Source organism: Coloeus monedula, assembly GCF_965178545.1.
Source record: "Coloeus monedula genome assembly, contig: HAP1_SCAFFOLD_28, whole genome shotgun sequence".
Classification (NCBI taxonomy): Eukaryota; Metazoa; Chordata; class Aves; order Passeriformes; family Corvidae; genus Coloeus; species Coloeus monedula.
In genome coordinates, this window is record NW_028120827.1 from 1327 (window position 1) to 15557 (window position 14231).

At 45.0% G+C, this 14231-nt stretch overlaps 1 protein-coding gene across 1 annotated transcript; it reads left to right on the forward strand.

The window, feature by feature from the left end:
* Positions 1 to 343: 343 nt before the first annotated feature.
* On the forward strand, positions 344 to 13464 carry LOC309585521 (small ribosomal subunit protein uS7). The gene is made up of 5 exons (XM_082303502.1): positions 344 to 449; positions 4123 to 4332; positions 8772 to 8900; positions 11563 to 11661; positions 13362 to 13464. Exons 1-5 carry the CDS (start codon positions 345 to 347, stop codon positions 13428 to 13430), a joined length of 612 nt encoding a protein of 203 aa, XP_082159628.1. The 5' UTR covers position 344; the 3' UTR covers positions 13431 to 13464.
* Positions 13465 to 14231: the final 767 nt, after the last annotated feature.

The following is a 14231-nucleotide window of genomic DNA, read 5'->3' on the forward strand; positions in this document are numbered from 1 at the left end:
GAATTAGGGAGGTGAGAGCCGGGGAAGGGGGAAAAATGGTGATCGGAGCGCTGAGGGGGGGGGGAGCGGCCATGAGGGGAAATGGAAGGGGGGAGGGGCGGGAAATGGAATTCCTGAAGGTTTTCCCAAGTTTTACATCGAGGGATTAGATCTGGATTGCTGGGATTGAGGGCTTTGAGATGAAAAAGGGGGAGCAGAGCGGGAAAATGGGAGATAAAAGCGGGAAAAGGAAGGCGGGGTGAGGGGGGGAGGGAGGTTGGGAAAAGGGGATCCAGAGTGAGAACGGGAGATCGCCGATGGAAAAGCAGCATCCAAACGTTCTCTTTTCCCAATATTTTTCCAGCATGACCGACTGGGAGACGGCTCCGGCCGTGACGGAGACTCCGGACATCAAATTGTTCGGGAAGTGGAGCACGGACGATGTGCAGATCAACGACATCTCCCTGCAGGTGGGAATCGCGGGAATTTGGGGCTGGAATTGGGATTTCTGTGGGAATCTGAGGTTGGAATTCCGACCTCGGTGCAAGAGGGAATTCAAGGTGGAAATCTGCAGGAATTGTTTGGGATTTGGGGCTGGAATCCCCAACAATTTCCCCAAAAAACCCCCAAAAAATTGTCCCCAAAAATTCCCAGAAAATCCCCAGAAAACCCCTGAAGAACCCCCAAATATTCCCCCCAAAAACCCAACACCCCCCCCCAAAAAAAAATCTCAAAAAAACCTGCAAAAAATTCCTAAAAATCTTTGAAAAATACCCAAAAACTCCCTAAAAAATCCCAAAGAATTCAAAAGAAAAATCCAAAAAATTCCCCAAAAAACCTCAAAAATCCCCAAAAAATTGCCAAAAACCCTCAAAAAATTCCTAAAAAATCCCTGAAAAAAAACCCAAAAAATCCCCTAAAAAGTTCCTGAAAAAACCCCAAAAATTCCCTCAAAAAATCTCCAAAAAATTCCCCCCAAAAAATCCCTGACAAATTCCTCCAAAATCCCCCAAAAATTTCCAAAAAATTCCTATAAATTCCCCAAAAATCCCTGAACAAAACCCCAAAAAATTCCTGAAAAAACCCCAAAAAAATTCCCCAAAATATTCCCCAAAAAATCACTGAAAAATCTCTCAAAAATACCCAAAAAATTGCCAAAAAATTGCCAAAAATTCCCCAAAAATCCCTATACAAAACCCCAAAAAATTCTCAAACTCCAAAAAATCCCCCAAAAAATTCCCAAAAAATCCCTGAAAAATCTCTCAAAAATACCCAAAAAATCCCCCAAAAATTCCTAAAAATTCCCAAAAAAATCCCTGAAAAAACCCCAAAAATTTCCCCAAAAACCCCGAAAAAATTAACTGAAAAATCGCTCCAAAATTCCCAAAAATTTTTCAAAAAATTCTCAAAAATTCCCCAAAAATCCCTGAAATAAAACCCCAAAAAATTCCCTGAAAAATCGCTCAAAAATTCCCCCAAATTTTTCAAAAAATTCTCAAAATTCCCCAAAAATCCCTGAAAAAAATCCTCAAAATTCCTGAAAAAACCCCAAAAATTCCTCCAAAAAATCCCCAAAAAACCTCAAAAAAACCCCAAAAAATTCCCAAAAATCCCCAAAAAATTCCAAAAGAATTCCTGAAAAAAACCTCAAAAAATCCCCCCAAAAATTCTTGAAAAAAACCCAAAATTCCCCCAAAACACCCCAAAAAATTCTCTAAAAAATCACTGAAAAATCTCTCCAAAATACCCAAAAAATTTGCAAAAAATTCTCAAAATTCCTCAAAAAACCCTCAAAAAATTCCTGAAAAAACCCCAAAAATTCCCCCACAAAACACAAAAAATCCCCCCAAAAATTCTCAAAAAAATCCCTGAAAAATCCTTCAAAAATATCCAAAATATTTCAAAAAAATTGCCAAAAATTCCTCAAAAATCCCTGAAAAAAACCCCTAAAAATCCCTGAAAAAACCCCGAAAAATCCCCCCAAAAAACCCAAAAAATCCCCCAAAAATTCCTAAAAAATCCCAAAAAAATCCCTGAAAAAACCCCAAAAATTTCCCCAAAAACCCCCAAAAAATTCCCTGAAAAATCGCTCCAAAACTCCCAAAAAAGTCTCAAAAAATTCTCAAAAATTCCCCAAAAATCCCTGAAATAAAACCCCCAAAAATTCCCTGAAAAATTGCTCAAAAATTCCCCCAAATTTTTCAAAAAATTCTCAAAAATTCCCCAAAAATCCCTGAAAAAAAAACCCCAAAAATTGCTGAAAAAACCCCAAAAATTCCTCCAAAAAACCCCAAAAAATCCCCAAAAAAACCTCAAAAAAACCCCAAAAAATTCCCAAAAATCCCCAAAAAATTCCAAAAGAATTCCTGAAAAAAACCTCAAAAAATCCCCCCAAAAATTCTTGAAAAAAACCCAAAATTCCCCCAAAACAACCCAAAAAATTCTCCAAAAAAATCACTGAAAAATCTCTCCAAAATACCCAAAAAATTTGCAAAAAATTCTCAAAAATTCTTCAAAAAATCCTCAAAAAATTCCTGAAAAAACCCCAAAAATTCCCCCAAAAAAACGCAAAAAATCCCCCAAAAATTCCTAAAAAAATCCCTGAAAAAACCCCAAAAATTTCCCCAAAAAACCCAAAAAAATTAACTGAAAAATCGCTCCAAAACTCCCAAAAAAGTCTCAAAAAATTCTCAAAAATTTCCCAAAAATCCCTGAAATAAAACCCCAAAAAATTCCCTGAAAAATCGCTCCAAAATTCCCAAAAATTTTTCAAAAAATTCTCAAAAATTCCCCAAAAATCCCTGAAATAAAACCCTCCAACAATTGCTGAAAAAACCCCAAAAATTCCTCCAAAAAACCCCAAAAAATCCCCAAAAAACCCCCAAAAAACCCCAAAAATCCCCAAAAAATCCCGAAAAATTAAAAAAAAAATCCCTAAAACCCCTTAAAAAATCCCCAAAAATTCCCAAAAAAATCCCCAAAAATGCCAAAAAATCCCCAAAAACCCCAAAAACCCCCCAAATGCGCGGAATGTTTAGGATTACATCGCGGTGAAGGAGAAGTACGCCAAGTACCTGCCGCACTCGGCCGGGCGCTACGCGGCCAAGCGCTTCCGCAAGGCCCAGTGCCCCATCGTGGAGAGATTGACCAACTAACCCCCAAAAATTCCCCAAAAATTCCCCCAAAAAATCCCCAGAACACCTCAAAGAAATCCCAAAAATCCCCCAAAAAATCTCCCCAAAAATTCCCTAAAACATTCCCAAAGAACCCCCCAAAAAATTCGTAAAAAATTCCTGAAAAATCCCAAATAAATTCTCAAAAAAATCCCTAAAAACCCCCCAAAAATCGCCAAAAATTCGCCAAAAAATCCCCAAAAGAACTCCCAAAAAAATTCCCAAAAAATCCCTGAAAAAAACTTCAAAAAATCCCCCCAAAAATTCTTGAAAAAAACCCAAAATTCCCCTAAAACACCCCAAAAAATTCTCTAAAAAATCACTGAAAAATCTCTCCAAAATACCCAAAAAATTTGCAAAAAATTCTCAAAAATTCCTCAAAAAATCCTCAAAAAATTCCTGAAAAAACCCCAAAAATTCCCCCAAAAAACCACAAAAAATCCCCCCAAAAATTCTCAAAAAATTCACTGAAAAATCCTTCAAAAATATCCAAAATATTTCAAAAAAATTGCCAAAAATTCCTCAAAAATCCCTGAAAAAAAACCCTAAAAATCCCTGAAAAAACCCCGAAAAATCCCCCAAAAAAACCCAAAAAATCCCCCAAAAATTCCTAAAAATCCCCAAAAAAATCCCTGAAAAACCCCAAACATTTCCCCAAAAAACCCAAAAAAATTAACTGAAAAATCGCTCCAAAACTCCCAAAAAAGTCTCAAAAAATTCTCAAAAATTCCCCAAAAATCCCTGAAATAAAACCCTCCAACAATTGCTGAAAAAAAACCCCAAAATTCCTCCAAAAAACCCCAAAAAATCCCCAGAAAACCTCAAAAAAACCCCAAAAATCCCCAAAAAAACCCCCAAAAATTAAAAAAAAAATCCCTAAAACCCCTTAAAAAATCCCCAAAAATTCCCAAAAAAATCCCCAAAAATCCCCAAAAACCCCAAAACCCCCCCAAATGCGCGGAATGTTTAGGATTACATCGCGGTGAAGGAGAAGTACGCCAAGTACCTGCCGCACTCGGCCGGGCGCTACGCGGCCAAGCGCTTCCGCAAGGCCCAGTGCCCCATCGTGGAGAGATTGACCAACTCCATGATGATGCACGGCCGCAACAACGGCAAGAAGCTCATGACCGTGAGGATCGTCAAGCACGCCTTCGAGATCATCCACCTGCTCACCGGGGAGGTGCGGGTTTGGGGGGAAAAAGGGGGGAAACGGGGAAAAAATGGGGAAAAACGGGGAAAAAATGGGGGTTTGGGGAGGGGAGGTTGTGGGAAAAAGGGGTTTGGGAAGGGGGAAAGGAGGATGGAGGGGGAAGGTGGTTGAGAGCATCCAGCTGCTCACTGGGGAGGTGGGGGGTTGGGGGGAATAATGGGGAAAACGGGGAAAAAATGGGGAAAAATTGGGAAAAAAATGGGGAAAAAAAGGGGGTTTGGGGAGGGGAAGTTGTGGAGAAATGGGGTTTGGGAAGGGGAAAAGGAGGATGGAGGGGGAAGGTGTTTGAGAGCATCCAGCTGCTCACTGGGGAGGTGGGGGTTTGGAGGGAAAATGGGGAAAAATGGGGGAAAAATGGGGAAAAATGGGGGAAAAATGGGGGTTTGGGGAGGGGAAGTTGTGGGAAAAAGGGGTTTGGGAAGGGGGAAAGGAGGATGGAGGGGGAAGGTGTTTGAGAGCATCCAGCTGCTCACCAGGGAGGTGGGGATTGCAGGGGTTTGGGGGGAAAATGGGGGAAATTGGGGAAAAAATGGGGAAAAATTGGGAAAAAATGGGGGTTTGGGAGAGAAGGAGGGAAATTGGGGGAAAAAATGGGGAAAAATGGGGGTTTGGGGAGGGGAGGTTGTGGGAAAAAGGGGTTTGGGAAGGGGAAAAAGGAGGATGGAGGGGGAAGGTGTTTGAGAGCATCCAGCTGCTCAGTGGGGAGGTGGGGGTTTGGGGGGAAAATGGGGAAAAATGGGGAAAAATTGGGAAAAAAATGGGGAAAAATGGGGAAAAAAAGGGGGTTTGGGGAGGGGAAGTTGTGGAGAAATGGGGTTTGGGAAGGGGAAAAGGAGGATGGAGGGGGAAGGTGGTTGAGAGCATCCAGCTGCTCACTGGGGAGGTGGGGGTTTGGGGGGAAAATGGGGGAAAATGGGGAAAAAATGGGGGTTTGGGAGGGGAGAAGGGGGGAAATTGGGGGAAAATGGGGTTTGGGGAAGGGGAAATTGTGGAGAAATGGGGTTTGGGAAGGGGAAAAGGAGGATGGAGGGGGAAGGTGTTTGAGAGCATCCAGCTGCTCACTGGGGAGGTGGGGGTTTGGGGGGAAAATGGGGGAAGTTGTGGAAAAATGAGGGAAAAATGGGGAAAAATGGGGAAAAAAATGGGGAAAAATGGAGTTTGGGGAGGGGAAGTTGTGGAGAAATGGGGTTTGGGAAGGGGAAAAGGAGGATGGAGGGGGAAGGTGGTTGAGAGCATCCAGCTGCTCACTGGGGAGGTGGGGATTGCAGGGGTTTGGGGGGAAATGGGGTAAAACGGGGAAAAAATGGGGAAAAATGGGGGTTTGGGAGAGAAGGAGGGAAATTGGGGGAAAAAATGGGGAAAAATGGGGGAAAAATGGAGTTTGGGGAGGGGAAGTTGTGGGAAAAAGGGGTTTGGGAAGGGGGAAAGGAGGATGGAGGGGGAAGGTGGTTGAGAGCATCCAGCTGCTCACTGGGGAGGTGGGGATTGCAGGGGTTTGGGGGGAATAATGGGGAAAACGGGGAAAAAATGGGGAAAAATTGGGAAAAAATGGGGGTTTGGGAGAGAAGGAGGGAAATTGGGGGAAAAAATGGGGAAAAATGGGGGTTTGGGGAGGGGAGGTTGTGGGAAAAAGGGGTTTGGGAAGGGGAAAAGGAGGATGGAGGGGGAAGGTGTTTGAGAGCATCCAGCTGCTCACCAGGGAGGTGGGGGGTTGGGGGGAAAATGGGGTAAAATGGGGAAAAAATGGGAAAAAATGGGGGTTTGGGAGAGAAGGAGGGAAATTGGGGGAAAAAATGGGGAAAAACGGGGAAAAAATGGGGGTTTGGGGAGGGGAGGTTGTGGGAAAAAGGGGTTTGGGAAGGGGAAAAGGAGGATGGAGGGGGAAGGTGTTTGAGAGCATCCAGCTGCTCACTGGGGAGGTGGGGGTTTGGGGGGAAAAAGGGGGGAAAATGGGGAAAAATGGGGGGAAAATGGGGGTTTGGGAGAGGAGGGAAATTGGGGGGAAAAATGGGGAAAAAATGGGGGTTTGGGGAGGGGAGGTTGTGGGAAAAAGGGGTTTGGGAAGGGGAAAAGGAGGATGGAGGGGGAAGGTGTTTGAGAGCATCCAGCTGCTCACTGGGGAGGTGGGGGTTTGGGGGGAAAATGGGGAAAAATGGGGAAAAAATGGGGGTTTGGGGGGGGGGAAGTTGTGGGAAAAAGGGGTTTGGGAAGGGGAAAAGGAGGATGGAGGGGGAAGGTGTTTGAGAGCATCCAGCTGCTCACTGGGGAGGTGGGGATTGCAGGGGTTTGGGGGGAAAAATGGGGGGAAATGGGGAAAAATGGGGAAAAAATGGGGAAAAATGGGGAAAAAATGGGGGTTTGGGGAGGGGAAGTTGTGGGAAAAAGGGGTTTGGGAAGGGGAAAAGGAGGATGGAGGGGGAAGGTGTTTGAGAGCATCCAGCTGCTCACTGGGGAGGTGGGGGTTTGGGGGGAAAAACAGGGAAAAATGGGGGAAAAATGGGGAAAAAATGGGGAAATATGGGGGTTTGGGAGAGAAGGAGGGAAATTGTGGGAAAAAATGGGGAAAAATGGGGGAAAAATGGAGTTTGGGGAGGGGAGGTTGTGGGAAAAAGGGGTTTGGGAAGGGGAAAAGGAGGATGGAGGGGGAAGGTGTTTGAGAGCATCCAGCTGCTCACTGGGGAGGTGGGGGTTTGGGGGGAATAATGGGGAAAAACGGGGAAAAATGGGGAAAAAAATGGGGAAAAATGGAGTTTGGGGAGGGGAGGTTGTGGGAAAAAGGGGTTTGGGAAGGGGAAAAGGAGGATGGAGGGGGAAGGTGTTTGAGAGCATCCAGCTGCTCACCAGGGAGGTGGGGATTGCAGGGATTTGGGGGGAAAAAATGGGGAAAAATTGGGAAAAAATGGGGGTTTGGGAGAGAAGGAGGGAAATTGGGGGAAAAAATGGGGAAAAATGGGGGAAAAATGGGGGTTTGGGAGGGGAGAAGGGGGGAAATTGGGGGAAAATGGGGTTTGGGAAGGGGAAAAAGGAGGATGGAGGGGGAAGGTGTTTGAGAGCATCCAGCTGCTCACTGGGGAGGTGGGGGGTTGGGGGGAAAATGGGGGAAATTGTGGGAAAAAATGGGGAAGAATGGGGAAAAAATGGGGGTTTGGGAGAGAAGGAGGGAAATTGGGGGAAAAAATGGGGAAAAATGGGGGAAAAATGGAGTTTGGGGAGGGGAAGTTGTGGGAAAAAGGGGTTTGGGAAGGGGGAAAGGAGGATGGAGGGGGAAGGTGTTTGAGAGCATCCAGCTGCTCACCAGGGAGGTGGGGATTGCAGGGGTTTGGGGGGAATAATGGGGGGAAATGGGGAAAAATGGGAAAAAAATGGGGGTTTGGGAGAGAAGAAGGAGGGAAAATGGGGAAAAAGTGGGGGTTTGAAGAGGGGAAGTTGTGGAGAAATGGAGTTTGGGGAGGGGAAAATGTGGGAAAAAGGGGTTTGGGAAGGGGAAAAGGAGGATGGAGGCGGAAGGTGTTTGAGAGCATCCAGCTGCTCACTGGGGAGGTGGGGGGTTTGGGGGAAAATGGGGAAAAATTGGGAAAAAATGGGGGTTTGGGAGAGAAGGAGGGAAATTGGGGGAAAAAATGGGGGTTTGGGGAGGGGAGGTTGTGGGAAAAAGGGGTTTGGGAAGGGGGAAAGGAGGATGGAGGGGGAAGGTGTTTGAGAGCATCCAGCTGCTCACTGGGGAGGTGGGGATTGCAGGGGTTTGGGGGGAAAAAGGGGAAAAAATGGGGAAAAAATGGGGGTTTGGGAGGGGAAATGTGGGAGTTTGGGGGAAAAACGGGAAAAAAATGGGGGTTTGGGAGGGGAAATGTGGGAAAATAGTGGAGAAATGGGGTTTGGGAAAGGGAAAAGGATGTGGGAATTAGAGGGATTTTAGGGGGAAAAATCTGGGAATTTGGGGAAAAAAATGGGGTTTTGGGGAGGGGAAGTTGTGGAAAAATGGGGTTTGGGAAGAGGAAAAGGAGGATGGAGGGGGAGGTGGGAATTGCAGGGATTTTAGGGGGAAAATGTGGAAATTTGGGGGAAAAACAGGGGAAAAATAGGGTTTTGGGAGAGCAAATCATGGAAAAATGGGATTTGGGAAGGGGAAAAGTTGGAATGGGAGGGGAAAAGGGAAAAGGCCCTTCCAGATCATCCACCTGCTCCCTGGGAAAGTGGGAAAATCCAAGAATTCCAGGAAAAAATCAAGACATTCCTCAAAAAATCCCAGAATCTGCTGGAAAACCAGCCCCGAAACCGCTTTTGTCCAAGAATAAAACCCCAAAAAACCAAGATTTAAGTGCAGAAAAACCAGCAAAAAAAGGCATTTGGGGCTGGTTTTTTTAGGAATTCCCATGGAAATACCATTCCTCGATCCCTTTTTTTTCCAGAACCCTCTCCAGGTGCTCGTTAACGCCATCATTAATTCCGGCCCTCGGGAAGATTCCACCCGGATCGGCCGCGCCGGCACCGTCCGCAGGCAGGCCGTGGATGTTTCCCCTCTCCGTAGGGTCAACCAGGTGCTTCCCCAGCCCAAAATTGCCCAAATTCCCCCAATTCCCACTTTTCCAGCACCTTTATCCCGCTTTTCTGGTGATCCCTTTATTCCTGGTTCCAGGGGATCCCATTTTTCCTTTATCCAGGGGGGTTTTGTGATCCCGATTCCTGAGTGGATCCCATTAGTTGGGTGTTATTATCTCTTTTTTCTTTCTTTTTTTTCCCTCATTTTTCCTCATTTTCCTCATTTCTCCTTATTTTTCCCTCATTTTTTCTCATTTTTTCCTCATTTCCCCTCATTTTTTCCCTCATTCTTTCTCTCATTTCTCCTCATTTTTTTCTCATTATTCTCTTTTTCGCTCTTTTCACCCCATTTTCCCTCATTTTCCGCATTTTTTTCTTCATTTTCCTCCATTATTCTTTTTCCTCTAATTTTTCCCCTTTTTTCCCTCATTGTTCTCTTTTTCTCTTTTTCTTTTTCCCTTTTTTTCCCTTTTTCCCTCTTTTTCCTTCTTTTTCCCCATTTTTCCCTTCATTTCCCCCTATTATTCTGTTTTCCCCTCATTTTTCCCATTTTTCCTCCTCATTTCCCCTCCAATTTTCTCTTTTCCCCCCATTTTTCCCAATTTTTCCTGAACTTCGCCAACTTCTCCTACATTTCTCCCCCTTCCCCCGCCAAAATCCCCCTAAATCCCCCTTTTTCCCCATTTCCCCTCCATTTCCCCCCCAATTTTCTCCTTTTCCCCCCAATTTTCTCATTTTTTCCCCCATTTATCCCAATTTTCCCCCTCATTTCCCCCCATTACCCCCAATTTTCCCCTTTTTCCTCCCATTTTTCCCAATTTTCCCCCTCATGTCCCCCCATCCCCCCCCAATTTTCCCTTTTTCCTCCCATTTTTCCCAATTTTCCCCCTCATTTCCCCCCAATTTTCCCTTTTTCCCCATTTTTCCTAATTTTCCCTGAATTTCCCCCCGATTTTCTCCTTTTTCCCCATTTTTCCCAATTTTCCCCCTCATTTCCCCCCAATTTTCTCCTTTTCCCCCATTTTCCCAATTTTCCCCCTCATTTCCCCCCAATTTTCTCCTTTTCCCCCCATTTTTCCCAATTTTCCCCCTCATTTCCCCCCAATTTTCTCCTTTTTCCCCCATTTATCCCAATTTTCCCTGAATTTCCCTAATTTTTCCCACATTTCTTCCCCTTCCCCCCCTAAATCCCTCTTTTTTCCCCATTTCCCCTCTATTTCCCCCATTTTCCCCATTTCCCCCCCAATTTTCTCTTTTTCCCCCATTTATCCCAATTTCCCCCCATTTTCCCCATCCCCCCCAGTTTTCTCCTTTTCCCCCATTTTTCCCATTCCCCCACCAATTTCCTCCTTTCCCCCCCATTTATTCCAATTTTCCCCCATTTCCCCCCAATTTTCCCATTTCTCCCCCATTTATCCCAACTTTCCTGAATTTTCCCACATTTCCCCCCATTCCCCCCCAATTTTCCCTTTTTCCTCCCATTTTTCCCAATTTTCCCTGAATTTCCCCCCAATTTTCCCCTTTTTCCCCCATTTTTCCCAATTTTCCCTGAATTTCCCCCCAATTTTCTCCTTTTTCCCCATTTTTCCTAATTTTCCCTGAATTTCCCCCCGATTTTCTCCTTTTCCCCATTTTTCCCAATTTTCCCCCTCATTTCCCCCCAATTTTCTCCTTTTCCCCCATTTTTCCCAATTTTCCCCCTCATTTCCCCCCAATTTTCTCCTTTTCCCCCATTTTCCCAATTTTCCCCCTCATTTCCCCCCAATTTTCTCCTTTTCCCCCCATTTTTCCCAATTTTCCCCCTCATTTCTCCCCAATTTTCTCCTTTTTCCCCCATTTATCCCAATTTTCCCTGAATTTCCCTAATTTTTCCCACATTTCTTCCCCTTCCCCCCCTAAATCCCCCTTTTTTCCCATTTCCCCTCTATTTCCCCCATTTTCCCCATTTCCCCCCCAATTTTCTCATTTTTTCCCCCATTTATCCCAATTTTCCCCCTCATTTCCCTCCATTACCCTCAATTTTCCCCTTTTTCCTCCCATTTTTCCCAATTTTCCCCTTCATTTCCCCCCATCCCCCCCAATTTTCCCTTTTCCCCCATTTTTCCTAATTTTCCCTGAATTTCCCCCCAATTTTCCCTTTTCCCCCATTTTTCCTAATTTTCCCTGAATTTCCCCCCAATTTTCTCCTTTTTCCCCATTTTCCCAATTTTCCCCCTCATTTCCCCCCAATTTTCTCCTTTTCCCCCCATTTTTCCCAATTTTCCCCCTCATTCCCCCCCAATTTTCTCCTTTTTTCCCCCATTTATCCCAATTTCCCCCCATTTTCCCCATCCCCCCCAATTTTCTCCTTTTCCCCCATTTTTCCCATTCCCCCACCAATTTCCTCCTTCCCCCCCCATTTATTCCAATTTTCCCCCATTTCCCCCCAATTTTCCCATTTCTCCCCCATTTATCCCAACTTTCCTGAATTTTCCCACATTTCCCCCCTTTCCCCCCCCAAAACCCCCTTAAATCCCCCTTTTTTCCCCCTTTTCCCCCCATTTTTCCCCCTTTTCCCCCCATTCCTCCCCTTTTTCCCCTTTTCCCCCCTTCCTTTCCCCCAATTCCCTCCGTTGATCCCCGTTTTCCTCCCGGAATTCCCGGAATTCCCGGATTTTCCAGGCTATTTGGCTGCTGTGCACGGGCGCTCGCGAAGCCGCTTTCCGGAACATCAAAACCATCGCCGAATGTTTGGCTGACGAGCTCATCAACGCTGCCAAGGTGGGTGGGATTCCCCAAAATCCTCCCTAATTCCCAAAAATCCCCTTTTCAATTCCCAAAAATCCTCTTTTCCTCCCCTTTTCCCTCTTCTCCCTGGCTTTTTCCCAGTTTCCCCCAGGTTTTTCCCATTTTTCCCTGATTTTTTCCCATTTTCCCCCCCTTTTTTTCATATTTTATTCCTATTTTTCCCCCTTTTTCCCCCTTTTTCCCCCTTTTTCCCCCTTTTTCCCCCTTTTTCCCCCTTTTTCCCCCTTTTTCCCCCCTTTTCCCCCCTTTTCCCCCCTTTTCCCCCCTTTTCCCCCTTTTCCCTTTTTCCCCCTTTTTCCCCCTTTTTCCCCCTTTTTCCCCCTTTTTCCCCTTTTTCCCCCCTTTTTCCCCCCTTTTTTCTCATTTCCCCCCGTTTTTCCTGTTTTTCCCCGATTTTCCTCATTTTTCCCCATTTTTTCCCATTTTCCCCATTTTTTCCCCCCATTTTTGCCATTTTTCCCCCATTTTTTTCTTTTCCCCATTTTTTTTTTCTCAATTTCTTTCCTATTTTTCTCGCTTTTTTCCCATTTTCCCCCATTTTCCCCCATTTTCCCCCATTTTCCCCCATTTTTCCCCATTTTTTCCCCATTTCCCCCATTTTCCCCCCTTTTCTCCCATTTTTTCCCCATTTTCCCCTATTTTCCCCCATTTCCCCCCATTTTTCCCCATTTTCCTGCCTTTTCTCCCCATTTCCCCCCCTTTTTTTCCCATTTTTCTCTTTTTTCCCCATTTTCTCCCAATATTCCCAATTTCCTTTCATTTCTCCCATTTTTTCCCCATTTCCCTTCAATCCCCCCCTTTTTCCCAATTTTTCTCCCTTTTTCCCAATATTCCCCATTTTCCCTCCTTTATCCCAATTTCCCCCCTTTTTCCCCCCTTTTCTCCCCAATTTTTCCCCATTTTTTCCCCCAATATTCTCAATTTTTCCCCATTTTTTCCTCAATCCCCCCCTTCTCCCCATTTTCCCCCCTTTTCTCCCCATTTTCCCCCCTTTTTTCCCATTTCCCCCCTTTTTTCCCCATTTTCCCCCCTTTTTTCCCCATTTTCCCCCCTTTTTTCCCATTTTTCTCCCTTTTTTCCCCATTTCCCTCCAATATTCCCAATTTTCCCCTCATTTCTCCCAATTTTTCCCCATTTTCCCTTCAATCCCCTCCTTTTTTTCCCGATTTTTCTCCCTTTTTCCCATTTTTCCCCATTTTTTCCCCTTTCCCCCCCTTTTTCCCCATTTTCCCCCCTTTTTTCCCCATTTTCCCCCCTTTTTTCCCATTTTTCTCCCTTTTTTCCCCATTTCCCTCCAATGTTCCCAATTTTCCCCTCATTTCTCCCAATTTTTCCCCATTTTCCCCTCATTTCTCCCAATTTTTCCCCATTTTCCCTTCAATCCCCTCCTTTTTTTCCCGATTTTTCTCCCTTTTTCCCATTTTCCCCCATTTTTTCCCCATTTCCCCCCCTTTTTCCCCATTTCCCCCCCTTTTTTCCCCATTTCCCCCCTTTTTCCCCATTTCCCCTCATTTCTCCCATTTTTTCCCCATTTTCCCTTCAATCCCCCCCTTTTTTTCCCCCTTTTTCCCCAATTTTCCCCCATTTTCTCCCATTTTTTCCCATTTCCCCCCCTTTTCTCCCCGTTTCTCTCCCTTTTTTCCCAATTTCTCCTGGTTTTGCCCCATTTCCAGGGCTCCTCCAACTCCTACGCCATCAAGAAGAAGGACGAGCTGGAGCGCGTGGCCAAATCCAACCGTTAAAGGCCGGAATTCCAAAATTCCCGGAATTCCCAAATTCCCCCAATTCCCCCCATCCGGGGCCCTTCCCAAATAAAGATCCGAGGATTTCTCACCCGCCTGGCCCCGGAATTTGGGGAATATTTGGGAATTTTGGGGGATTTGGGAGGGGGGATTTGGGAATTTTGGGGTTTTTTTGGGAATTTTAAGGGAATTTGGAGGTTTTTTTGGGGGAATTTTGGGGGATTTTTTAGGAATTTAAAGAAAATTCAGGAGTTTTTTTAGGGGGATTTTTTAAGAATTTTAGGGAATTTTGGGGGGTTGTTGAGGATTTGGGGGTTTTTGGGGAATTTGGGGGGGGGTTTTTTTTTTTGGAACTTGGAGGGGTTTTTTTGGGAATTTTAAGGGGATTTGGGTTTTTTTTGGAATTTGGGGCTTTTGGGGAATTTTAAGGGGATTTGGGGTATTTTTTTTTTTTTGGAATTGGGGGGTTTTTGGGAATTTTAAGGGAATTTGGGGGCTTTGGGGAGGGATTTTGGGGGGTTTTTGGGAATTTTGGGGGGGTTTTGGGAATTTTAAGGGAATTTGGAGCTTTTGGGGAGGATTTTTTTAGGAATTTTAAGGGAATTTGGGGGTTTTGGGGGGGAATTTTGGGTTTTTTTGGGGAAGTCTGGGCGTTTTAGGGAATTCTGGATGTTTTTTGGGGGAATTTTGGGCGTTTTCTGGGATTTTTTAGGAATTCTGGATGTTTTTTGGGGAATTCTGGGCATTTTCTGGGATTTTTTAGCAGATTCCAGGTGGTTTTTAGGAAATTCTGGGCATTTT